Below are 27,118 nucleotides of genomic sequence, written 5' to 3' on the forward strand. Positions count from 1 at the left end.
GACTCACCTCCTGGAGTTCAACAAGGGAAAACATATTGTTAATCAGAGGTCTCAGGAGAAAGTCCAACAAAACATTACTTAAAATTTACATACAGAAAAAAGTACTCCACAAAAACCCAGAAAGGACTCCCAATGGTAGTAAGCGGTGTGAAGAGGGGGATGCAAAGTTCCAAGTGGAAGGTGGTCAACATAATCACTCTGCCTCAAAAGTCACACTGATATACAAGAGTCCATTAGATCTGGCAATCCTGATCGATGTCAGAGTAAAGCTAATCGCTAGAGATGATTTCCCATTAAAGTTCTTTCTTGACCTCAGTATATGGGGATGCAGTTTAGAGATTCTGCTTTCAAAGTTCAGATGAGTAGAGAATGGGGTGTGCAGCCAGCTTGCAAATGTTCTGTCTTCCACTAGATGGTAATTTCTTTGGAGCATAAGGAAGGCACATATAGGTTAAGTAAGAGCCAGTTCTAACCCTCAGAATTCATAACTAATAAGAAATAGACAACCTACAGTTCAGAGATGGAGCATCACAGTTATGAAATGTGAGGATTCGAAAGAGGAACAAACCATATGTGAACAACCCAGAAAGGCACCTCAGACATTAGCATAGAGAATTACACATATAAATAAATACTGGATTATAGTAATTGCTGGCACTTTTCTCTCAACATTTCTAGGCAATCAGTAATAAACAGAGTCTTATTTATTCCAAAATAAAAAAAATTAAAATCATACATGAGATATTTAAAATCAATACAGTGTATACATCATTACTGAAAACTGTATACCATCATAAAAAACGATTTTATTTGGGGAAATCAGTTTCTAATTATGGCAAGTTTTACTTTCAGAAATAAATCCACAAACCAACACATTCTAATCCACCCTTAAAGATTGGAATGCTAAGCAAGGAATGTTCTTATTCTCTGTAGGAGTTCCTTCTTTACAGTGTCAGGTACCAGGACTCTGCTTTTTGGAGTGATTTCAGCCACCAAGTCATCAACAGTCACGTGTTCTAGTCCTTTTTCTTTAATTACCTCTTTACAGTATGCCTTCAATTGATCCTTCCAGGCACACAATTAATTTAGCTCTCAGCAGCTCTTTGAGGCGTTCTTTCTCCAGTTTCTATTAACTTGTGGTTAATCACTGCTCTCATCTGCACATCTTTGTTCATCTTGCTAACCACCATCACCTCGGGTGAGGGCCATCCCTTCCCAGTAACGAAATGTCCCTTGCGCTGAGGACCATTACCTACCACATTCTTCAGCTGCCCGGACTTAGACTGCTTGTTACTTTTTAATGACCTTTGACCTATAGTCATTGCTGTCCATTAGGTCTCCAGAACTTTCTTAGCTTGCATATGTGAAACAGTGGAGTGGACTATAATTTTCACATATGACATACATATACAAATACACAAATGTTAGATATGTTGAATAGAACAATTGTGTTCATTTTATAATATATATAAAACAAAAGAACATTCTTTGCCTTAGACTTAATTTAAAAGTACAACTTTCTCCCCCAAAGTTTTGGATAAATTATTTTAAAATTCATTCTTGGAATCTGATTTAAATGGCAGTGGTTTTATAAATCATAATTTGGAATTGAAAGAACCATTCTGTTATTTTGATATATTAAACAGTAGGATGTTTTTCATTTTGTACAAAACAGAAAAAAATATAAAATACTGCTAGTTGACATACAATTTATAACCTAATCTGAAAATGATATACTGTTGTATGTCAAACAGTTAGAGAAGTATACAAAGCAATGTAACTGGTAACAGAATCCTTACTTCATTAGATTTTAAGCAATGTTATGGGTACTATATTTTATTTCACTTTTATTCTGGCCCTAACATGTCTACTAAATAATTGGCTAAGAAACAGTGCCTATAGTACAATATAAACCGAGTGTATGTAATTGTTAACATGTAATTAAGTATTCAGTATGTAATGATTAAATTAGCATAAGTAGTATTGCCATCTCCTTAAAGATATTTCTTTGTATTCTACATCTTCAAACTTCTTTCTTCCAGTTCTTTAAAAAACACTAAATAAATTTTTCTTATATTTTTGGTTGTGAGCTTAGCCTTTACCATTGAGCCAGATCTCTAGTGGCCCACGCTTAGACACATGCTATATACAGAACACTAAAACATATCCCTGCTACCTAAGTTCATTTTAGTACCTGGTGACCACCTTCTACTGGCTCCAGCAGCCTTCCAAGTCTTTGCATGCTTACATCTCTTGTTACTTTGTTACACTTGTTACAGGGTTACAAGCCAGCATTGTAAAGTTTCCTGTATTTGGACAGTTGCATTCAATCCTTTCTCTTTCCCTAAGTTTCTGCATACTTGGCAATACCCACCAGGGTACAGATTGAGTTGTGGTTTTGTGGAGTTTCCCTTATTAGAAAATCATTTTAAAATTTAATATTCATCATGTTATTTTAGCGTTTTACCTCTGACAAATAAGCATTGCAGTTTTCTTAAAATCTAAAGAGAAAAGGTGTGTACCCAACTAGATAAATTCATAAAATAAGGAATTTTATTATTCCATACATTATTACCATTCGTTGGGGTAGCGAATTCCCCAACTCTCCAAGCTTCAGATTCTTTGTACATGCTAAATGTAGAGGTTAACAACACTTGCCATGCCTCAGGACCCAGACTGCGCTATAACCTGAGCTATTGGTATATATATGACCAATATTGTCTCCCTACTAGGAGAAAAATACACATTCACATATCATTTTATCAGATTAATTGAAAATGTCAAGATTTCTGTTGTATATAGTTTAATGAGTAGTTATTCAGATAATCAGATAAATCCACAAATAATATCTTTGCCCAGTAAAATGTATTGAAAATGTGATACCTAGGATTTTTTGTACAATTACCAGTAGGGGAGATTATCATTTTAGAAATATTTGGCACCTACATTGTACAGCTCCTCTGTCTACAAAGAAAGATGGTATGTTACTTTAGAAAGAGTGAAAATAGACACTACAGTCAGGTGGAACTCTGAACTCAACAAGAACTCATTCTAGCTGTTAAGACTTCACTAGGCAGTGGCTGCTGCTCTAGCTTTTTATTTTTTAAATTTTATTTGTAATTCATTTTTTACACTCCATATTCCATTCCCCACTCCTCCCCTCCCACCCTCCGACTGCTCCACATCCACACCACCTCCCCACCACACCCCATCTCTACATGGATGTCCCCACCCTCCACTCCATCTCACCTCTAAACTCTCTGGGGCCTCCAGTCTCTTGAGGGTTAGGTGCATCATCTCTGAATGAACATAGACCTGGAAGTCCTCTGCTGTATATGTGCTGGGGGCCTCATATCAGCTGTTGTATGCTGTCTGTTTGGTGGTCCAGTGTTTGAAAGATCTCGGGGGTCCAGATTAATTAAGACTGCTGGTCCTTCTATAAGATCGCCCTTCTCCTCAAATTCTTTCAGCCTTCCCTAATTCAACCACAGGGTTCAGCTGCTTCTGTCCATTGGTTGGGTGCAAATATCTGCATCTGACTCTTTCAGCTGCTTGTTGGGTCTTTTGCAAGGCAGTCATGCTAGGTCCCTTTTTGTGAGCACTCCATAGCCTCAGTAATAGTGTCAGGCCTTGGGGCCTCCCCTTGAGCTGGATCCCACTTTAGGCCTGTCACTGCTCCTCTCTGTTTCCATCCTTGTAATTCTTTCAGACAGGAACAATTATGGGTCAGAGTTGTGACTATGGGATGGCAACCCCATCCCTCACTTGATGTCCTGTCTTCCTGCTGAAGGTGGGCTTTATAAGTTCCCTCTTCCTACTGTAGGACATTTCATCTAAGGTCTCTCCCTTTGAGTCCTGAGAGTCTCTCACCTCCCAGGTCTCTGGGGCATTCTGGAGGGTCTCCCCAACCTCCTAGCTCCTGAAGTTACCTGTTTACATTCTTTCTGCTGGCCCTCAAGCCTTCGGTCCTTTTCCCTCACCCAATACCAGATCAGGTTCCCCTCTCCCCTCACTGTCCCCCCCNCCCCATCCACTTTCCCTCCCAAGTCCCTCCCTCCCTCCCCACTTATGATTGCTTTCTTCTCTCTCCCAAGTGAGACTGAGGCGTCCTCACGTGGACACTTCAGCTTGTTGAGCCTTTTGAATTCTGTGGACTATATCTTGTGTATTCTGTATTTTTTTTGTTCATTTGTTTTGGGGTTTTTGTTGTTTTTGTTTTGTTTTTTTGGCTAATATTCATTTGCAATTACTCTGATAGCTAAACTACACAAGGACCCAACAAAAAAAAGAGAACTTCAAACCAATCTCGCTTATGAGTATCAATGCAAAAATACTCAATAAAATTCTTACAAACTGAATCTAAGAACACATCAAAACCATCATTCACCACGATCAAGTAGGCTTCATCCCAGGAATGCAAGGGTGGTTTAATATACGAAAATCCATTAAAGTAATCCACTGCTCCAGCTTTTAAAGAGAACGCAGAGGACCTATCTGTCTCCCTGGCTGGCAGCTCCGGGGTTCTCCTAGGCCTGGCTACTGCATGTGCATTGCACCTTGTTTGTGGCCAAGCTTGGGTTTCTACCATAAAGAAAACTTGTCTTTTGTACTCTTGGGGCTGATGGTTTTTAATGTGAGTTTTACTGCATATCAGTATACTCTTTAGATAAAAATAAGTTTGCACCAGAAAAAAAAAATGTATCTTTTAAGAAAATAAAAAAAAAAAACAGATCTGTGAATCAATTCTATGAGGTATTTGGTTTTCCTCAGGGTTCCTTTCTCAAAGATTTCTGAAAATCAAAAATTTTTGATCTTTAAGAAAGAATGAATAGGGCTGGAGAGATGGTTCAGTGGTTAAGAGCACTGACTGCTCTTCCAGAGGTCCTGAGTTCAAATCCCAGCAACCACATGGTGGCCCTCAACCATCTGTTATAGGACCCAATGCCCTCTTCTGGTATGTATGAAGGCAGCTACAATGTACTCGTATACATAAAATAAATAAATAATTCTTTTTAAAAAAAAAAGAAAAAAGAATGAATGAATGGAGCTGAAAGGCTGGTTTGCCAGAGCACGTCAGGTGATCGTGTACCATCTCTGGCCTCATTGGACACTATTCAGTACATGGCATACATATATACTCCAGGTATGCACATATTATATTATAAATACATATTTATTATATATTATAAAAATATATTTTATATAATATATTTATATTTATAAAACGTTATATTTATATAAAGTATATTCTATTTAAAAATAAAACTAAGAATATTTATAGTTAGACTTAATCATATTAAAGAAAATGCCTTCTTGGTGACTGCTGCTTTGCTCTGATGGTTTGTATATCCTCTAAAAGGTTTATATTCCCTAGTAACCTGATTTCTAGCTTCTTAGCAGCTAAAACAGTTGTGTTCCATAGAAAATTTTACCTGGAATCTTAAGAATGTAAAGGAAAAAGCACAGAAAAGCCCTGGGCAGTAGAACTGAGAATGGGGCTTGAGACCACCTTTCCTCTGATTTCTGTGTGCGCTGTGACTGCAGCTAGCTACTGCTCTCTACAGCACACAGGGAGAATTTGTCCTAACTTTATTAAGTTGGCGGTGGTTCCAGTGGTTTAACATCGGATTGTTAGCATTATATACCTCTTCTTTATGCCCTGTGGATGAGGAAGCCGAGTTTATTATATTTCAACTTACAGTCCCTTTTCAAAGACTAACCTGTCACATCTCTTGTGAGCTGCATACAAGTCACCTTTTGGCTGCTGTGACAATGGCTGAGATTAGCAGTTTAGGAGCTGAGAGGTTTGTTTTGGCTCCAGGATTCAGCTTATGAGGAGCTCCACTGCGTCTGGACTTGGGGCAGGGCAGAAACCTGTTAGTAGGAGGGTGCCGGAGAAGGAAGTGCCTTATCTCATGACAGTGAGGAGGCAGAGAGACAGAAGAGACAGGGACAACACAGATCCTTTCAAGGCGTGGTCATAGCGACCTGCTTATTCATGAAGAGCCAGTCTCCTGGTTTCCATTGCGTTCTAGTAGTCCTCTCTGTTTTAACCCATCAGTGGTTTAGTCCCTTGTGAGATCAGAGCCCAGCCACTTTTCAAGAGTGCCACACGCTGGGGACCAAGCCTCTAAGGGAAACACTTACACCCAAATTGTAGAAGGCATTTAATTATAGTGGTGTGATTAATGTATGTGTTAGGGGAAACCGTTTGAGTTTTTCTGAAAGTGTATTATTGAGTTTTATTTTTTTTGTAATTATAATATAATCACATCATTTTCTCCTTCCCATTTGACCCTTTAAACCCATCCATATAGCCCTCCTCTTTCAAATTATGGCCACTTGTTTCATTATTGATTTATATTTAGATATAGATATAGATATAGATATACACACATATATAGTTACATATATATAGTTATACACACACACACATACATATATGTTCATAAATATAACCTGCTCAGTCTGTAAGCTGTTATGTGTGTGTATGTTTTCAGGGCTGACCGTTTGTATTGGATAACCAATTATGCTCTTCCCAGGAGAAGACTACTTTGCCCATGCTCAGCTGCCCTTAGTTGCCTGCACTTTTATGTAGGGTAAGGCCTCAAGGGCTTTTCCCTGTCCATGTTGGTATGTTCATTATTGTTGTTGTTCAGCTCTGACACTGATAGGAGACAAAGTCTCCCAGCAAAGTCTCTGCCCTTCTGGCTTTCCAGTCTTTCCAGTGCATCTTCAGCAGTGTCCCTGAGCCTTGGGTGGTTTTGTAGATGTATCTGTTAGGACTCCACAGCTCTGCTTTCTGAATGGTTCTGGTTTGATGTGATGGTCTCCTCCGTTGCAGAGTGAAGTCTCCTTGTTCAGGGAAGCAGGTTACCCTTACTGTGGGTATATGGGAAGATATTTAGAGTGTTGTTAGAGTGAGTATAGGTTCTTCCTCAAGCCAGGTAAGAAAAGTTTCTTACACTGTTTTCCCTTAGTGCATTTCTGGTTATAGAATCTTTTGAGCTTTTAGAAACCATTGGTATTTATCTAGTATTAACTTTGATATTTTGTATGAAGGCTTTATTGAAACGGCTTGAAGCTGTGAAGCCAACAGTTGGCATGAAACGCTCTGAACAGCTGATGGACTACCATCGGAATATGAGTTACCTCAATCCTTCACCGTCCGTCCGACGAGTGAGATCTACTCTTGGCCATTATAGCCCACTGAGTAAGAATATCAAAAGCTATTTTTTTACTTGGTTGTAGTCTCCTTTATCTTTTCTAAAACTAAAAAGTGTAATGTATGTTCTTAATGGTAGAGATTTAAAATGCAAACATTTAGAGTACATTTCATTACTCACTGGCACGTTTGCATTTCATGCAATTTTGTACTTCATGTGCATGTCTGTACAGAATGTAATGGTAGCATAGAGAGAAAACCAAAGAATAAAATGAGTGAAAATAACAGTATTTCCTCAGATACTGCGGGAGTGCCTTCTAGTATCAATATGTGTGTTTAAAGAATACATTGCTAGGATCCTTGGATGTGGCTGAAACATTCTCTCTAGCCAATTGTAGACATTTGCTAATACCTTGTAATCCTTAAAGAATTAACAAACTAAATATGTCATTCTTTTTAATACCTAGTATGTGATGCTTAAAGACTTAGCTACTTCTGTACCCTAGAGATGTAGGGATTTAACACCAGGGTATACAACTTACAGAAAGTCAGACACAGAAGCTGATGGATCCTAAACTGTATTCTTTTTCTTAAAACTGTAAGCCGTCACTAAAGAAAATTGGAAGCTCTAGTAGGGCTGTAATTTGTCATCGACATGTGACTTAGTTATTTACTGGCCATCTCACTTGCTCATTTTAAAATGTGGTATTTACAGTGACTTAAGATACAGTCTTGTTCTGGTAACTGACATTTAGTACCATGCCCTGAACATAGCAAGATATTTGTCAAGTAAACATATAAATGATTGTGCCAGACGTTTTCCTTGACTCCCTTTAGTGGCTTTAGCTCCACAGGGGATTTTTAATGCACAGGTCATTTCATTAGAGTTTTAGACCCATCTGCAATGAGGAAGGAAAACCAGTCTGGACTTAAAATTAGGAAATGAACTTTATCAGATGAGGGCCTGTGTACTTGATTCAGATATCTGACCACTTTGTATCTTTGTGCGCTATGTTTAGGAGGAGCTTCCAGGACATCCAGTGCGACCAGTGGTCTCAGCTGTAAGACTGACCCATCAGTGTTGGACACATCCAGTGGCTTTTTGCTAAGACGGAAACCCCCGAATGTTCGTACTGCTTGGTTGTAAAACCTTTTTTTATGATATACATTGTTCATCTGTTTGTCCTATTTTAACAATGTATTTTTCTGTACTACTATAACTATTTGCAAACATCTGTAATACTTTTTTTCAACAATTTATACAACAATGAGTATAATTTATTGTTATTCAGTGCAAATTGTTATCAAAAGACACTTTGATGTAAAATCAGTGTTTCATGTGGTGGCATATTTATAGGAGCTGTATGTCTATTTAATAGAGAGAGGTGTTACACGTGACTATTTCTTCAATATAGAAACTCAGTTGTGTTGACAAAACAGCAGTGGTGACAATCTGTGTGGAAGCCAAGACACTCACTATATGGCTCTTAATCTATATGATTTTCAGTTTTTGTAAGTGCTAAACAAGGAGCTTACCTTGTAAACTTAAGTACCTCGTGCTTCTGTCTGCTTTAGATTGTCTGTAACTCGAGTCATCACTTGCTTATGTGAGTGTTACACTCCTTATGAGAAGGCTTTGAAATTTGTCTCCATGGAGAAGCTGACTTAGATTTGAGGAGGAGGTGAGGAGCTTGTACTGGTGCAGTTCTTGATTCACCGAAGACGCTTCTCCTAAAGAGTCCGAGTATCCATCCAGTCCGTCTCACACTGTGAATAACAGGGGTTCACTTCAGAAGCTTCTGTCTCGGTTTTTTATGCAGTCTAGTAAAATACTCTTAAGGATTCTGAGGCAAGAGGTAGGCTTGTGAGTTATGACTGGTTTGTATCTAGATCATTTGCATAATAAACAAAAGCAAGTATTTGTAGGATCAGTGAGCAACACTCCCAGCTTGAAGAAGCGCATACCTAGGGTATGTTACAGCGGTGTTGGGAATGACACTGGTAGTCACTATGTGTGCCGTCATTGTGTATTTATTGTAGTAATAGAAGGCTTAGAGTAAGGAAGAAATGCTCTAGAGAAACCAAATATAAACAAGAAAGAAACTAATTGCACATTGGTTAAAGCTGTTGCCTTGATGCTAGGGAATTCCCTTGCTTTTGTTTGGCTGAACCCTAGAAGCATCATCCTTACCAGCCTCACATTTTAAGGTCTGTTAATCCTCATGGAATTGCTAGTGACACATAGGTGTGAAACAGTTGACTATGAAAAGTGGAATAGTTTCCTGTCAACCTAGAGGCTGTTCTTTTTTAGAGCAAAACGTGTGATATTTCATACTCATAACCTTTTCATTGCTGGTCTTGTCAGCATATCTTTAGTAGATATATATGTTTCATATTCAATGACACGTTTTTCTTAAAATATGAGTTTTGCCTAGCTACAGAGAGATGTGTCTGGTGTCGGTGCCCCAGCACTATAGCATGTGTGCCACACCTGCTCCACCTTCCTTATCAGGGAGGCAGACTGTACTTAACAAACACCAGGGCATGCATTGCTGGTCTTACTTTAATAGACAATGTTTCAGATAGAGCAATGAAGGGAAGAAATGGTGAGGCCAAAAATAATGTTGAGCACATATAGCACACACACGAACACACACACACACAAACATACACACAAACACAAACATATACAAAATGGGTCGGAACACAACATGACTGATGGTTCCCTGCTGCTTTTGTAGGGCTGTAACATTCTTCAGCAATTTATCTCTTTGTTCTAGTGAACAAGATTCTATACATGCTTTATATACCTCTTAGCTGTACAAACAAAGGATTTATATTATCTTAGTTTTTAACACTGCACTTTTAATATTTTTGTAACAACTTAAATTTAAAATGCAGCATTTTGGCATTTGCCCAGTAGTGAATTAATCACTTGAAAGCAGATTTTGTGGTGGAAATAAATGTATATATGTAAAACCTTTTATGTTCACAGTGGCATTAGCCTATGAGTACATTTTATTTGGTCTCTCCAGGTTTCATAGATAAAGCTAGAATTTGATTTTAAATGCTAATTTATATCTTAGTTTTTACTATTTGGAAGAAGCTTATCTAAGTATTACTGATAACAAGGATTCAACTTCAAATAAAGGACAACCATCTTTTAAAAACAACTTAGCATGTTATGTCATAGGTGCATAGATATGGTGACTGTAGAGATGGGCAGGGATTACAAATTTAGCACTCGGTTTTGGAAGTCAAGGTACCGTAAGGTAGGATTAGGAAGCATTTGCAGTGGAGCAGTCGTGAGTACATTAATCTCTTCAGCCTCACCAACACAAGTCTGTCGGGTGAGTAGCACTGTTGCATGGTTGGCTGACTGGTCCTTACCACACATACTTGGAAGATCCGCATCTGTAGCTAGACAGCGTGCAGGTCTGCTGGTTAGTAGACAGATCTGAGAACTGTTTTCATCTCTATTAAATGTTATCTCCTTTTCTAGTAAGTTTTTGTGAAAGATTTCAGAATATTAAAGTGACTTCTTAAGGAGTAGCTACTACCTCACCCTCCTCGTCTTTCAGTCTCCATCCACACCCACTCTCACAGCTATTCAGTCACCCTGTGCTTTGCTTGTAAAGTAACACCATGCAGTTGTGCTCAACCCAAGTATCAAAACGGGCTACGCGGCTTTGAAAGGTGATTGTGATAGGTCTGCTTCTCATCTGCAGATACAGTGCAGCAACTCCAAAGTATTAAGATTACAGTAAAGCTGAAGACGCGCCTTTGCCCTGGTTAGCAACGCAAAACCTGTATCATCATAAATGCCAAAGCCTTAGTGTGTAAATGTCTGTACACCATCACAGCGAATGAGCTCACTGCTAATGGCCGAGTTGCTTATTTTCATGAATAAAGATTAGCAAGAAACTTTTAAACCATCTTTTTAAAAAAATGATCTAGTTTGTCATATTTTAGGCATGAAGAACTAGCTTGGCCTACTGAAAAAATAAAAGATTTAAAGAAAACCAAGTTTTGATTCTGTTTTATTCATATTTTTAGAATTAGAATAAAAAAAATCATTGTACCCTACAAAACTATTAGTTAGAATGAGTTAGTTGTAGTTTTGAAAATGTGATACTTCTTTAGGAAAGTTTGTTTAAAATGGCACTCCTAGTTAGCTTTCTTTGAACCACATGACTTGATTCATCTTGTGAAATTGTTACGGTGCTGCAGTACAGTGGACATTGCTTTCGAGCTGGGATGAGTGTTGTTTGCTGGGTTGTTTTATCTTTAGAGAGGGTTTGATGATGCCATTGGGCTGAAGGTAGTCCTTGACCTTCCCAGCCCATAAGCCCAGTGGGCAGGAAGGTCAAGAAGTTGAAGGTTATCCTCAACTACACTGTAAGTCTCAGGCTACCCAGTGCTGTATGATGATGGGTCATATCTTAAACAGAACAGCTGAAACCACCTGAAGGATGCATAGCACAAATGGGCTTGTAGTATGTCAGCTAGTTTTGATTTTCAGATACAGATGGTTTTCAAGTTGTCCCCTAGAGGTGAAAGGTAAGTACTTATTGCTGAAAACACAATGTGCTGCAGACTAGTTGTTAAACATGCTCAACCATTGATGGAACACCAGGCCCAGAGGCTCCTGAGCTATCCTCCCTGAGGACTGGCTTTCATGGTACCAGAAGGTATCATTCAGGCTTCCAAAGAAGTGCCCAACCAGCAGTCCTGCCCAACTATGAATCCACAACAATGACCCAGCATGGCACAGTAACCCTTAGGGTGCAGCAGTGACATGTATATGTTAGCAGTAACCACCAACTCTCTAACTGGGGAAACAAAGCCTGGTCCTGGAACCCTTGCTAAGTACTCAGTGCTAGTGAAGTCAAGGCTACTGGCGGAGAACCTACAGATCACCACTTTATTAAACCAACATAACTCTTAATTACTACTTAAACATCTGTCCTAGAAAAATAAAAAATTGACATTATTGTATGAAATAGAAATTGTTCAGAAAGCACAATGATTCACAGAAATGTCTTTGTTTTTTTTTTTAATATTACTTTTGCTTGCTCTTGAGCCCTGTGGTATATGTATGGTAGTTAGAGGAGAATTTGGGGAATCAGTTCTCTCCTCCACCTTGATGTGGGTTCTGGAGATGAAACCCAGCGGTGTCCCACATGAGTGGCAGGCAATTGCTTTCTACCATCAAATCATCTTGCTGGCTCTGGCAGCTGTTTTGCATAACTACTTCCTGGACACAAAGTATCTCATGGCCCCCAGCCTTCTGTCAAGCTGAGTCATTTATGCCTCCAGCTTCTGCCATTACTTGCTAACAAATAAATGTCTGTGCATTATAAGAGCCCCAGAAGCACCTCCCACAAAGTAATGTGATGATGCAGGCTTCCTACTTGATTGTATTCAGGATTAGCACAGTGTCGGTAATCAAATGATAAAATCAGGGTAACGATGGATACAGTTCAGTAGCCCCATCCACACTTGTGCCCCTCCCTGCTTTTACCAGTTTGTCTTTGAATGTGAGTTAGCTTTTCCTCACTTGAGGTGGGGAATGTTCCCTGTACCTGTGGTTCCACATGTTCCACTTGCTCTCGGGGTGTCTTAAGTGCCGCTACACACCGAACGGAAAAGGATGAAGATGCCCAGAACGGGTTGGTCAGCAGGATGTCCATCCAGCTGTGAGTGCTGGGGGAGAGGAAGCCTTCTCCTAGAATCAGCAATCCAGCTCTTTTAGACATTATTCGGTGAAACAGCTCTTGAACGATATTAGATGAAACAGCTTGAGCAAGTGTGTATTATTCTGGGGGGCAGGGAGCGAGGATGATATAGCTATAAACCTTGGAGGGTGGCAAGGTTTTTTGTTTTTTTTTAAATCAGGTGAACATACATTGGCTGGGGCTTAAGGTACTGGGAATGCCTCATTTGCATGTATCCCAGGGGCTTGCTCTGCAGGTTTTTTATCAAGAGAAAGGAAGTTGAACCTGTGATTTCACCAATGACTACGTCAGATTCCCCAGGTAGAGGGTGTGGGAGTTGGGCTCCCAGATAAGGTCAGACAGAGGAGAGGAAGGCATGCTGAAGAAGCGAGTCCTCCATTTTGTGCCAAGCTCAGGAAGCTGTCCAGGCATGGTAGACTGTGGCCATAATAGCAGGGTTTCCCAACATGTATCTGGTGCGCTAGCTACCCTCCTGTGTTTTCCTAGTCTGTTGAGGCTGGTTTGATGTCTACACACGGTTCTTTCTGTCTGTGATGCTCTTCCAGTTGTCTTGCCTGGTGCATTGCCTTTCCTGAAGCTCCAAAGTGAGTAAGCACCCCTGGGTTGTCTGTCTGTACTGCCTGACATGTGTCCTCAGCTGTGAGTGACTTGGTTTTTGTTCTCACTACCCCCGTACTTGGAGACTCCCTGTATTCTGTAAGTTGTTACACCAGATTTCGATGGTCTTCTCTTGGAATAGTCTTAAACTTAGTTGGCTCAAGAAGCATCCAGAGTAGAAAAGTGCATTTTTTTATGTCTATGCTGGTGTTTCTGGAGACAGATCATAAGGGCTCTGAATGGATATTGGATCCCTGATACACTCTTAAGAGGACAGCAGCTTTGGGAGCTGGTGAAAGGGCCTGGTTTGGTATCCTGTCAGCTTTCCCAGCGCCTTCCAATACTTGTTCCTGTTTCCAATTATTTGGCTTCACCATATCTCCACGATGGGGGACTGGTACCTAGGAAAGCCTAAGTCAACGCTTTCCAACTTGTTTATGTCAGGAATCATCCCTGTGATGGGAGCCAATGTCCTACATCCTCCTCTACAGGAGTCCGATGTGGTTTGTCTTTGTGCCAAGTGTCCACATAGTGCCTTGTCCAGTTGTGGTGCTAGGGCAGGGTGTGGGATAAGTACCGCCTATCCCTTCTCCCCACAACTCCCTAAGATTTGTGGTGCTCTGGGTAGGCTTAACTGTCAACTCGACACAGCCTAAAGCCATTGGAGAAAAGGATCCAAAGGGAGGAATTACTTAGACCACACTGGCCTGCAGGCATGGCTGTGGAAGATTGTCTTGTTATTTGATGTAGGAGGGGGTCAGCCCACTGTGGGTAGCACCATTCCCAGGGCAGGGGGTACCTGGGCTGTGTAAGAAAGCTAAGCATGAGCCAACCACAGCTGTGACTTCCCTAGACAGAGGCAATGCTGTGTGTAGCAGCAAACAAGGCTACTTTCAGTTTCTTCCCTTGTGTTCCTAACTTGACTTCCCTCAGTGTTAAGACTATAAACCCTTTCTGTCCATAGTTGCTTTGGTTCCAAGTATTTTATCAGTGAGAGACAGTATGATGGTTTGTATATTCTTGGACCAGGGAGTGGCACCATTTGGAGGTGTGGCCTTGTTGGTATAGGTGTGACTTGGTTGGAGTACGTGTGTCACTGTGGGTGTGGGCATAAGATCCTCACTCTAGTTGCCTGGAAGTCAGTCTTCCACTAGCAGCCTTTGGATGAAGGCATAGAACTCTCAGCCCCTCCTGTGCCATGACTACCTGGATACTGCCATGGTCCCACCTTGATAATGGACTGAACCTCTGAACCTGTAAGCCAGCCCCAATTAAATGTTTTTTTATAAGACTTACCTTGGTCATGGTGTCTATACACAGCAGTAAGACCCTAGCTAAGACAGACAGGAAATCAGAATACATGGTGTCCTAGTCACTCACTGTTCCATTCCTGTGAGGAGACACCATGACCAAGGAAAATGTAAGAGAAATTTAATTTGGCGCTTTCCTTATGGTTTCAGAGAGTTAGTCCATAATAATCATGACAGAAAGCATGACAGTAGGTAGGCATGGCACTGGAGCACTAACAGCTTACATCTTATCCACAAATTAGAGGTAGAAGAGTGGGACCAAGCCTGGCATTGGTTTTTGAACCTCCAAGACCACCCTGAGTGACACAAAAAGGCCACATGGCTTCTTTTCCTTCCCAAAACAGTTCCACTCGCTGAAGGAAAAATCCAGACTCAGATAGTGTGATGGTTTGTATATGCTTGTCCCAGGGAGTGGCACTATTAAAGGTGTGGCCCTGTTGGAGTAGGTGTGTCACTGTGGGTGTGGGCTTTAAGACCCTCACCCTAGCTGCCTAGAGGCCCGTATTCTACTAGCAGCCTTCAGATGAAGATGTAGAACTCTCAGCTCTCCCTGTACCATGCCTGCCTGGATGCTGCCATGTTCCTGCTTTGATGATAATGGACTGAACCTCTGAATCTGTAACCAGCCCCAATTAAATGTTGTCCTTTATAAGAGTTACCATGGTCATGGTGTCTGTTCACAGCAGTAAAACCCTAACTAAGACATTATATGCAAAAACAGAGCATTTATTCTACAGAAACAACCAATATGTGGGGGGGTCAACCATTTTCTAAAATGGTGACTCCAGACATGCAGGCCTTTTTATAGGGAATCATGGGAACTCTCTGGAAGGATTAGATAATCTAAAATTTTACTGGTGGGTGTTAGGGGGGTCACAGGTGGTCAGTGGTCTGCATCCTTATGTCATGAATGTTTAACCATATGATGAGATAGGTCTGTCCAGTCAGTGTAGGTGGCCCATTTTGAAGGAAGATATTTCTCCATTTTTGTGGTTATTTCTGGCTACTCTTTGGGAGTGGGTTTTGTGATCTTGTTCTGAATTTTATAGTCTTTTCTTAGAGCTGTTGCCTTACAACTTAGTTTCTGAGACTTACGGTCTATTTCTGAAGCTAGTGTCTTGTTGCCTTTTTAAAAATCAGGCCTTAAAAGGGAGACAAATGGGGTTTATGTTGCCCTTTCAGTCTCCCCTTGAGATGTCTCTATAGGCTGATATTGTTGTTTAAGTATCATCAACTGGACCACAGAGACTCATTTGCATATGAGTTTAACTCGAGCATTTATTCTTGGGCAGAGGATGATGACCATCTTGAGGGAGAGCCATAGTGTCTCTAATAGGTCCAAAACTTGTCTTTATTTTTGAGTCTCTTTCTCTGTTGTGAGCAGTCCCTTTTCTTCATATATAGAGGTATCAGCTGTCAGTGTAGAAGTAGGCAATTTCGTCCTTTGTCAGTTTTAGGGCCTGAGTCAAGGCAAATAATTTACTTAGCTTTTTGAGCAGAAGTCCCAGGAGGTAGGGCTGAGGCCCATACTATATAGAGTCAGGAGCCACCACCTTCTCACCCTTATACCTGCTTCCTTCAATGAGGCTGTTTTCATCTGTGAAGTAAGATCATTTCCGAATCTTGCCAGGGGGTCTGTCAGGTCTGGCCTCAGGTTCTGGATGTGACTCATCACTTTGGAGGAGTTATTCATAGTGTCCAGGTCCAGGTTTGAGAGCAGCGTAGTCAGGTTTAAGGTAGACGCAGGGTGGTATTTAATGTGGGGTGGGTTTAGGAGCAGGGACTGATAATGTACCAACCGGAAATGAGATATCCAGTAGTCTGGGTTTTTTTTTTTTTTTTTTTTTTTTGAGAACTCCCTCAATGGCATGAGGGGTGGTTATAGTGAGTTCTTGTGCCATGGTGATTTCATCTGTGTCCTTAACCAGGAAAGCAGTGGCTGCCACAAATACTCAGGCAGGCTGGCCATTCTTGTGTGACAAGGTCTAATTGTTCAGATAGGCCACAGGTCTCTTCTAGTGCTGTTAGTAGTACCTTCAAAAGTCCCCTCGTCTGTCTATTCTCTGGAACCTCCCTGTTGTTAAACGGGCTCTAGTCAGGAGCTCAGCTGTGTGTTTATCTTTAAATCTTTTTTGCCATTGCAGTTTTCAGGGAAAACAGGTTTACAGACGATTTTTCTCTCGTCTCTAGGTTTAAGGTGTATGGGTGTGGTAGGCTTCTAGTAACCTCTGGAGAAATGACTCTGCTCCTTACCTTGTATAACTTGTCTTATTTTACACAAATTTGTGGGCCCCCAGCAGCCTTCCAGAGACCTCTCCTAAGGAGCTGGTGACAGACTTTTAGCCTCTCCTCGCCAATAGGATTGTTGGGATCTCCGTCAGGACAGACCAGGGGGAAAGCCACCATGTCAGTGTTGGCTTGTGCAGTGGTGGGATGGCCATTTGCACCCAGAGCCAGTTTCTGAGCTGCCACCTGTAAGGGCTGTTGGCAATCATCCCAAGTGGTCTCGTGATTAACGATTATAAAGTCCAATATGTCTGAGGGCAGAGGGTTTCTCGGAACACTTGGGACTTTGCATCTTCTAGTTGTATAGATCATTAGTGGAAAGGGGGATGTGTGTGGCCTGTGTGGTGGAATCTGTCTGCCTTGTTGTGTATAGGGAAGGTTAGCTATGTTCCCTCTCACTTCCTCAGGGCCGGAATCATCTGCCATTTGCAAGGGATGGGTGTGCACAGGGATAGGGTGATAAGAGGACAGGAAGGAGTTTTCCTCCAGAGCTGAGGAAGCTAGGACTGTTGGCTTACAGTTTTTTTGGTGGCTCCATCTCTTTGACCTGTAAGATCAATGGGGTAGGTGGTAGGAAAGGGCTTAAAGGGGCTCTCCATCAGATGCTGTCAGACGGTGATGTATGGAACCTGGTCAGGATGCCCGGGATTTCCATATACCATCCCTTTAACCAAATAGATAGTATGAAGGTAGAAAGCATTATTCCTGTAAAAACAGTCTCCCTGACTGTACAGTTAGGCTCACATTCCCTGCCAGGCCTATGAAGTCCTTGACACGTGTCTAGAATAGGCCCAGAGGGGTGGAGCTGGTCATCTGTGTTAGTTCTCAAGAAAATAAAAATGAACAAATAAAACACAAACACAGAAACATGAAAACAAGCTTACAGGGGTTCAGGAAAGAAATCAAAAGGAAGCCAATGGCAGCCTATCCCAAAAAAATGGGCCAATTAGAAGGATCCTGCCAGTCTCCACCAAAGCCTGTGTCGCACTGGTGTTCTCTGAAGCCAACTGAAAGGAATTCCAAAGGCAGTGGCGGGCTCCACCGGCTGGGAAGTACCCGGCTTCCACCAGAACCTGGGTCAGAATGGAGCTCTCAATTAACTGAGTGGGGGCTGGGGAGCATCCTCCAACACTCCCCCACCTCCCTCCCACCCCCAGCCAGGAGGGACCTGCCAGTCCTCTTGCACTTCATCCGTTTGGCCTCTGGGTTGTGCACATAAAAGAAATCATCCCACACTGAATAAGACAGAAGACTACTCAGAACACAACAAAGACAAGAGACACATGGAACACCGAGGTGCACCCCACCTCACCTGCTGAGAGTGAATTGTTCTCCAAAAAACAGTCTACTGTTGAGTCAAGGGAGACCCCAGCATTTCTCCAGCCCATGCACAAATGTAAGGGTCCAAAATTGCTAAAGGAAGACCCCCCAGACTCAGATAGTATGTAAAAACAAAGAGTGTTTATTCTGTAGCCACAACCAGCATGTGGGGGTCAACCATTCTCTGAAATGGTGACCCCAGACAAAGGCATGCTGGCCTTTTTATAGGGAATCGTGGGAACTCTCTGGAAGGATTAGGTAATCTAAAATTTTACTGGTGGGTGTTGGGGGGGGGGTCGTCAATGGTCTGCATTCTTATGTCATGAATGTTTAACCATATGATGAGATAGGTCTGTCCAGTCAGTGTAGGTGGCCCATTTTGAGGTAAGATATTTCTCCATTTTTGTGGTTATCTCTAGGCTGCTCTTTGGGAGGGGGTTTTGTGATCTTGTTTTAGGGTCTGTTCGTAGAGCTGTTATCTTATGATTTAGTTTCTGAGACTTATGGTCTCTTTCTAACTCTGGTGTCTTACGGACTTTTTTGAAATCAGGCCTGGCCCTTAAAATAGTGACAAATGGCGTTTATGTTGCCTTTTCACAACTAGGGATCAAGCATCCAAATACACATGTCTATGGATGCCATTTTCATTCAAACTACCCACACCTTGCTTACCTCCCTACCGCCAGACTGAGTTCACATCACTAGTGATAAGTCTGTGTCACATGCTGTCTTAACGGTTATTGTTCCGGTGAAGAAACACCATGACCAAAGCAACCTGGGGAGGAAAGGGTTTATTCGCCTTGCCCTTGCGCATCATAGTTCATCATGAATGGAAGTGGGGACAGAAAACAGGACAGGAACCTCGAGGCAGGAGGTGATGCGGAGAATTAGTACTGCTTACTCGCTCGTTCCTCGTGGCTTGTTCAGCCTGGTTTCTTTTAGAACCCAGGACCACCAGCTCAGGGATGGCCCCACCCATAATGGGCTAAGCCCTCCCTATCAATCACTAACTAAGGAAAAAAAAAAAAAAAACAAAAACCCACAACAGTGGCTCTCAACATGTGGGTCACAACTCCCACCGGGATCACGTATCATATCACATATCAGATACTCAACATCACAATTTATAACAAGTTAGAAAGTAGCAATGAAATAATTTTATGGTTAGGGGGGTCACCACAGCATGAGGAACTGTGTTAAAACGCTTGCAGCATTGGGAAGGCTAAGAACCACTGGCCCACGAGATGCTGACTGACTAAACCAGGATCTGAAGGTGGCATCTTCTTAGCTGGGGCTTCCTCCTTTCTGATGACTTTAGCTAGGGTCAAGTTGACATAAAACCAGCCAGCCCAGATGCCAAAGCCTTCTAAGTTATGTTTGACCTGCTGCATTTGGCATCAGTTTAAACTAATATGCCTCACTGATGACACATGGATTACTTCCGTTTTCTCTCCCTTTTGCTTCTGATGATTGGTGCTGGCGTATCTTTTCTATTTCTGCGTGCTTGAGTGTAGGTGAGTATATGTACCTCATGCATGCAGGGGGAGCAGGGGTCCAGTGTTGGGTCCCCTGTAGCTGGAGTTACAGGTGCTTGTGAATTGCTTCACTCTTGAGTAGGGTCCTCCAAGAGCAACCAGTACTCTTAACCATTGAGCCAGGTTTTATCAGTACCAGGTTCCCTGTTTTAAATCCATAGTGGAAACTCTTGAGGTTGTGGGCCATCTCTATGGTTTAATTATTTTTCCATTTACTGTGGGGGGGAGGGGGGAGGGGATGACTTGCATGTGCCACAGTGCACATATACTGAGGTCCAAGGACAACGTGGAAGTCAGTGTCTTACTACCTTGTGAGTCCCATGGGTTAAACTCTGGTCTTTAGGTATAGCAGGCAGCAAGCCCCTCCCTTTAGAATTCCAAGTCCATAGTTTTCATCATGCACTGAAAATCAAAGGTGGATAAAAAAGATGTATCTACAGTCATGGCTCTGGGAGAAAGAGACTCCCAGAGGTGGGGGAGGGGCCTTAGTCTGGCAGGGAATTCTAGGTTTTCACCTTTATGTGACCCCCCCCTTTCCCAGACCTTCAGGTTTGAGACCTTTGTACCTTGATGATACAGTAGTAAAACCAAAGGGAAATCCTTCCTGCCCCACCCTCCCCTTCCTGCCTGGTCACAACCTTCTGTCACTGACCTCATTCTAGGAATTCCTGTTGAGTGAATGAACAGCTAGAGAAGCAGCAGTCCAGCAGGACTCTTGAAGCAAAGGGTACTACTGGGTTTAACTCCATACAGCAGGCAGGAGAATGCCTGGAACTGGGTCATGCGCAGACCGAGAGAGTGTGTGTGTGTGTGTGTGTCACACACTCTCTGCTTGATGTGCGGCCAGCTCCTCACTCTCCTCCCCACTGGATACCAGGGAGGGCAGGCTAGAAAACAATTTGGCTCTCTGTTAGGACCTCCCCGCTTAGTTCAATGCAGTCAGCTCCCAACTACATTTCATGGCCCGTGGGACTAAACCTTGAGGTTTGGAAATACTGTATGAGGCAGCCCTAGTCTCCGGTATGCAATACAAAAGCAAAGTCTTTTTCCTATTAGCCTGTGTTTGCATCATTTACTCATCTAGATTGGAGAGCAATGCATCTAGAAGGGCTCTGGCAGCAGTATTTGCTTTGTCTGTGGGAGACTGGATTGACAGGTCTTACAATCTTCTCCATCAATTTAGAAGCCTAGTAACTGTGGAAATGGAAAACACACACACACACACACAACCTTGGTTGATCTGGCCAAAACAAGGCAGCCAGTGTTTTACCCACAGGAAGGAGTTCATTGGAAAAGCCTGAATATCACAATTCTCTATCAGGAAATACGGAGAGCAGACAACTGCCTGCTTTCCAAGTTGTGCCCAGTCCAGAGGCACTTGTTTTCCACCTGAAATGATAAAACCCTGTATTTTATTTGAGTGTGTTGCCTGCATGCGTGTTTGTGCACCATTGCGTGCCTAGGACTGAAAGAGACCAAAAGAGTTTGAGAGATCCCTGGAACTGGGGTTCCTCACAGCTGTTGAGTGTCCATGTGGGCCCCGTCAACTAAACCCTCACCCTCAGAAAAAGCACTAAAGTGCTTTTAGCCCTGAGCCATTTCCCTGTATGTCCCACCCTTGAAATTCCTGTTTTTCTCTTGCCCACAAATCAAGAGTCAAGTCCAAATAGGCTTTTCTCCTAGTTCTTAAGCTGACACAGAAAGGACATACAAGCAGATAACTTTGTATACCTAGTTACTTTCTTTCAATGTTTTCTGGCATATTCCCCTCCTATCTCACACATTCCCCACCCACCCCCACTTGTCTTTATTCCCAATCCAGGTATACTGTATCAAACGATGTAACAATTCTATTTCCACTTCTCCCCCACTTAAACTTCAGAGCAGGGTCACTTTCTAGCACCTCCTAGCACTAAATAATAACTTGATTAACTGACATGGTAAACTGGCTGTTGGATGTGAATCCCCCACCCCCCAACCCTGGAATCCAACCCCTAATCCTCCAGATGGCAGTATCAGGAGACAGGTCTTTGGGGAAGAAATCAGATCAGAGGGTGAAGCCTGTCACTGGGATTATTATCCTTCCAGAGGGGCTACGGAGAGCTCTCCTACTCTCTTCCCACCCATCTGGAAGTCAGATGGCTCTCGCCAGAACTGATCCTCACAGACTCTGAGGTTTCTCAAAGTCAATGAGGAATGCACTTGCTGGTTTATGAACCGGCCAGTGTGTGGGACACTTTGTTATTCCAGCCCAAACTGAGACGACTGTTCTTCTGTTAATACTGTCCACTTGGAAATTCCTAAGAATCGGGATTCTGTGCGGGAATTGAAACACCACCACAGAATCTGGCACTTCATAAGCATGCGACATTCTTACCCCTGAGCAAAAGGTTAGCAAAGCTCAGAGTCCCAAAAGACTGCGTGGAAGTCATGGGAGCTCTGTGCATGTTACCACACGTGAGCCTTCAGCAAGTGTGGTCAGACAGTACATGACCGACCCGGCTTATGTTTGAGAAATTATTATGTGGTCAGGACAGGGCATGCACACCGGAGTCGCTGACAAATGTGTCCTGCAAGAAAACATGCACTGATGCTCTTCAACCTGTTAGTAGTTAATAAGTGCAGGGAGATAAAGTGTATTGAGTAGTCTTTATTAATGAGTCACACTGAGTTACTTTTTCAGCATCAGTTCTTCAGTTAATTAATTGAACAAGTATGATAAGCTAGCCTGTTTTCTGTGGGAATCTAAATGTAAAATAAATACAAAATACTTCTGTGGTTTAATGAATACTCAATGAAGCATTTTTTTCTGAGGTATTCCTTATGGTCTGGTTTTATCCAAGATCTGTCTTTTTCTTTTTTTTTTTATTTCCTTAAGAATAGTCTGTTAAACCACACAATGGATCTGTGAACTTGGGAACTTGAGTATTACACATATTTCTTGATCTCATCATACAATACCAATACAAAAGCACCACCCATGCCTCTCAGTACATTGGACCAAGCACCTTTGAAGAAAGCGTTGGCTCCTTCATCTTTTGCGATCTTCCTCCAGCAGTCAAGTGTCCCCGTGTACATAATATCAGCTGTGGAGACAAATGTGGGTAAGGATTCCTTTCCTCCCGAGGAGCAGTTAAGCTGTCTTCTAGCACCCTTCATTCGGTTATGAAAAAGATCAGTTATGTAAAAACTGGAGCAATCAGCCAGTTTACAGACCATCGGGCTAAAACTGGAAGGTGGGGTGCGGGAGGAGTGTCTGTCACACTCTCTGGATAGCCTCTTATGGGTGAGCAAACTAGCCCTGGTCTCAGATTACACTGCCCAAGATTGTGAAGGAAAAAGTAAAAGGTATGACTGTTGAGCCATACAAAATCCCCTCATATTTGGTGTGTTTAAGAATGGCACCTTCATGCTTTTACCTATGACACTAAAACTCCCAAAGCAGGATGTTAAAGTCATTTCTCATTTAGCTAAAAACATCCCATCTCATTTATACTCCTAATAACCATAAACGGAAGTAAGGGTTTTTTGGTTTTTTTGGTTTTTCAAGACAGGGTTTCTCTGTATAGCCCTGGCTGTCCTGGAACTCACTTTGTAGACCAGGCTGGCCTCGAACTCAGAAACCCACCTGCCTCTGCCTCCCGAGTGGAAGCAGGGGTTTTAAGTGTACAGCTAATTACTTCTTTGCCCTTGCTTATGCACCCAGGCTGTTAATGCTAAATACCTAGGGCCAACTCTAAAAACCTCATTTTCTTACATTCTTATAATTCCTTTAATAAAAAGAAAAAGCAAAATTCCCTTAAGAAAAAGCTAAAAGAGAAATTATAGTCTTGGTTTCTGAAGGCCTTATGGAGACATTTTGCCTTTCAACTTCGAAAAACAAGGCCTCGTAGCACTTCTGAGTGTTTGTTCTCCGGGGGTAACACCTAAGATTCACACCTGGGGGGGGGGGAGTTCATGCTTACCCCCTTTCCGGCCGGACTGCATCATCATCCTACGACGAACGGTGTCAAACGGATAGGACACCAGCCCCGCCACCGCGGTCACACTCTGGGCAATCATCCAGCTCACAATAATGTGCACGTTCTTGGGGTCTGGCAGCATCCCTGTGAGCAGAGCCAAGAAGCACATGGCTATCGGGTGCTTCAAAAAGTGGGTCAAGGGAAGACGGGCTACCGACCCGACTCCCTACCCTGCCCTTCTACAGGAATCAGCTCCTCCCCCCCCCCCCAAAGACCCCTTACATGCAGCAACCAAGTAACCAAGCAAAGTTGGCTGCTGCTTTCCCTTAATCCAAGGAAGCTACAGCTCTGTTGACACAGAGCTTGCTTCTCCTTCAGCTGATTGACGCACAGCTGTGCTGGGTTAGAGGGCGGCTTTACCTCCTCTGAGTAGCTCAAAACCGCAGTATCTACCAGTAGGGGGACACAGACAGAGGCTCCTTTGCCCACTAATTTATCCAAACCACATCACATCACCTCCTCAGAACTCAGGTTAGCTCAGAGGTAGGAAAGGCAACTAAGACACAAAGGTCACCGTGGAAGGGTAGATCATACAGAATCCTCTCTCTCTCCATAAACCCCCTCCCCACACCTTCCACCCCAAAGCCCCTCTCTCACCCTTGGCAGTGTCATAGACTCCGAAGTAGGCAGCTCTGTAGATGATGATGCCCTGGACAGAGACACTGAAACCCTGGTAGAGACCCTTCAGGCCGTCGGACTTGAAGATCTTGGTGAGACAGTCGCCCAGCCCATTGAACTCCCGCTGGGAAGATCCCTTGCCCACGTCGGCAGCCAGCCTGGTCCTAGCAAAGTCCAGCGGGTAGACGAAGCAGAGGGAGGTGGCCCCAGCTGCCCCACCAGAGGCCAGGTTACCAGCAAAGTAGCGCCAGAACTGCTTATGGCGATCCACGCCTCCCAGGAAGATCTGCTTGTACTTGTCCTTGAAGGCGAAGTTCAGGGCTTGGGTGGGGAAGTACCGGATCACGTTGGCCAGGTTACCCCTCCAGAAAGAGAGAAAGCCCTGCTCCTTGGGGATTCTCACGACACAATCAATGATGCCTTTGTACTGCTTCTCTGCACTGATCTGTTTGCTGGCATGCTGGACCTAGTGGGGGGTGGGGGGGAAGGAAGGGGTGACAGAGGACAGGCAGGGAGAAGGGAAGACAAGGGGGAAAAAAAAGGTTTGTATTTCCTCAATTTTTATTTTCTCCCTTTTGTTTTGAAAGGATAGGGTCATCCTATATAGCCCAGGCTAGCCTGGAACTCAAAAATCTTCCTGCATTAGCCTCCTGAATGCTGGGATTACAAATGTGCACCACCATGCCTAGGGTTCTCGCCCATCTTTCCCTTTCAAGAGAGAATTCCAATTGGTTTTTAACGTATCAGGAAATCAGTTATCAAGAAAATACCAATAAATGTTAGTTACTTGGCTAAGCTAAAAAGCAATCCAATTTTTCGTCATTATAAGGGCATTTGAGGGAAATTCACTGCAGGCTTATGGGAAATGGCTATAAAGATCCCTCCCTCAAGGGCTCTTAACATGGCGAGCCCGTGACAATGCCCCTGCTTTACTCCAATGTCCCTTGAAACAAGGTTGTCTTAACAGCAGGTGTCTGAAATTTTTCAAGCAGATAATTCAGGTAATCGATTACTGCGTTACTACTGCTGTAGCCAATCTGTTGGAGCATTTTGGGTTGATTTTTAAATGCCGAAACGGTTCTTCCCCCATTGAACAGCGTTTGCCTTTGAGATGGATCAGATGATGATGGCAGGCCCTTTCAGAAAAGGAGAAAATTATATGGGGACAAGATGGCTAAGGCGGTCTGAATTTATCCTGAATATTACTTCTGGATTTCTGCCTCAGTGTCTCCATCTGTGAATACGAGCCAAGGACGATTTGTATCTTGCAGAGGTTATTAGGAAAGATGAATGAAATGAATGTCAAGTTATAGCGCAGAGCACGCGACACAGAGCGATCCCCAGTCAATGATTAATCTGATGCTTCTATAGTCAACGATGGATGCAGATAAGGTGCAGAGGATATGGCCAAAGGGTGAGGCCCGCCTAAGAGGCCTTGGATGGAATGTCGCTTGTTGTACCGGGCACAGGATCTGGCTCGAGGTAGACCAGCTTCGGGGTGGGTTTCCATATATAGACACCCCAACGCGGGCGCCACCCGACACCAGGAATCTGCCACTGACGCTGGACCTGTATCTGCGTAGAGGGCACCTTCCCCTTCGCCTAGGCCCCGGGCTTGCGGCCTAGCACAGATTTTTCCGCAGCGCCGCGCGCGCCCGCGTCGCAGCATCCCCGCGCCCCGCCCGCATCCCTGCGCCCTGCGGCGCGCGCCCCGCCCCGCATCCCCCCGCGCCCTGCCGCGCCCCGCTCGCGCCCCCAGCCGTCCTGACCTGCAGCAGCAGTTTGACCCTCTCGATCGGGGCGACCGCCGTCTTGGAGACGGCGGCGGCGATGCCACCTGCCAGGAAGTCCTTAAGGAAGCTCAAAGCCTGATCCCCCATGCTGAAAGCCGGGCGCACACAGCCTGCAAGGAGCCGCTCGTTTGCTCTTGCCTACGCCCGGCCAGGCACCGCCGCCCCGAATCCGTCCCTGCACGACGCGAAGGGACCGCCCGCCTGACCGCAGCCCTCCTTATATCCCCTGCTCCGCGTCTCGCGAGAGGAGGAGGGACCCCGGCGAGTGCGCAGCGCGCATTGGCTGGGCTGGTCCCTGGACAGCCCCTCTCCATCCCCCTCCGTTGCAGAGGGCATTGGGGGCGAAGACGCTTCCGGGAGCTAGGGGTGGGTTGGGGGCTGTCCCTGCAGCTTGGGACGTTTAAAGGGCAAATTCATGTTATCTGTCCCAGCGAGCCCTGGGAACACCGTGTCTCTACTGCATGTGGACCGTTGTATTTATAGCTCACGAGGGTTTAGCCTGGGGACGACCTGGGAACAGAGAGGGGGCCCCTGATGCTTCAAGCGAAGCTCTCTTTGACCGCGATCCTGCACCGTTGTGCTTTTGGCCAAGGTTTCAGGCTTCCACCCCTTCCCCGTTGTCAGGGCGTTTCCAACTAGAGCTCACTGCCTGGATTCGGGCCTCTGCGGAGCTCTGCGTTTCTGCAAATAAATCATACTCCTCCCCAATACATATTAACATCTTTTTTGTGCCG

General features: G+C 43.6%; 2 protein-coding genes and 1 pseudogene across 4 annotated transcripts in view; 1 reads left to right on the plus strand and 2 right to left on the minus strand.

Annotated features, from left to right (window-relative positions):
- The window catches only part of Cfap97 (cilia and flagella associated protein 97), a 47,697-nt gene extending 36,506 nt beyond the window's left edge, over positions 1-11,191 (plus strand). For all 3 annotated transcript variants that reach the window (XM_029531858.1, XM_021219057.2, XM_029531857.1), the window contains exons 4-5: positions 7,063-7,213; positions 8,185-11,191. In XM_029531858.1, the coding sequence (XP_029387718.1) occupies positions 7,063-7,213; positions 8,185-8,312 (279 nt within the window). In that variant the 3' untranslated portion in view covers positions 8,313-11,191. The remainder of the gene's footprint in view (positions 1-7,062; positions 7,214-8,184) is intronic.
- LOC110336477 lies at positions 889-1,190 on the minus strand (annotated as a pseudogene).
- An 11,390-nt stretch (positions 11,192-22,581) lies between the features above and the next one.
- Slc25a4 (solute carrier family 25 member 4) lies at positions 22,582-26,606 on the minus strand. The gene is made up of 4 exons (XM_021218964.2): positions 26,361-26,606; positions 24,571-25,057; positions 23,917-24,057; positions 22,582-23,037 (listed from the first exon to the last, which is right to left on the minus strand). The coding sequence occupies exons 1-4, from the start codon at positions 26,469-26,471 to the stop codon at positions 22,880-22,882; spliced, it is 897 nt and encodes a 298-aa protein (XP_021074623.1). The 5' UTR covers positions 26,472-26,606; the 3' UTR covers positions 22,582-22,879.
- Between the last annotated feature and the right edge of the window lie 512 nt (positions 26,607-27,118).

Source organism: Mus pahari, chromosome 19 (assembly GCF_900095145.1).
Source record: "Mus pahari chromosome 19, PAHARI_EIJ_v1.1, whole genome shotgun sequence".
In the NCBI taxonomy this organism is placed as follows: domain Eukaryota; kingdom Metazoa; phylum Chordata; class Mammalia; order Rodentia; family Muridae; genus Mus; species Mus pahari.

Bases quoted from the DNA above. Each gene is read 5' to 3' on its own strand.
- Slc25a4 (XM_021218964.2), bottom strand. From the start codon at position 26,471: ATGGGGGATCAGGCTTTGAGCTTCCTTAAGGACTTCCTGGCAGGTGGC. The intron at 24,058-24,570 runs GTGAGAGAGGGG...CTCTGCTCACAG, and splicing joins AGTCTATGACACTGCCAAGG to GGATGCTGCCAGACCCCAAG. The intron at 23,038-23,916 runs GTAAGCATGAAC...TTGTCTCCACAG, and splicing joins GCAGTCCGGCCGGAAAGGGG to CTGATATTATGTACACGGGG.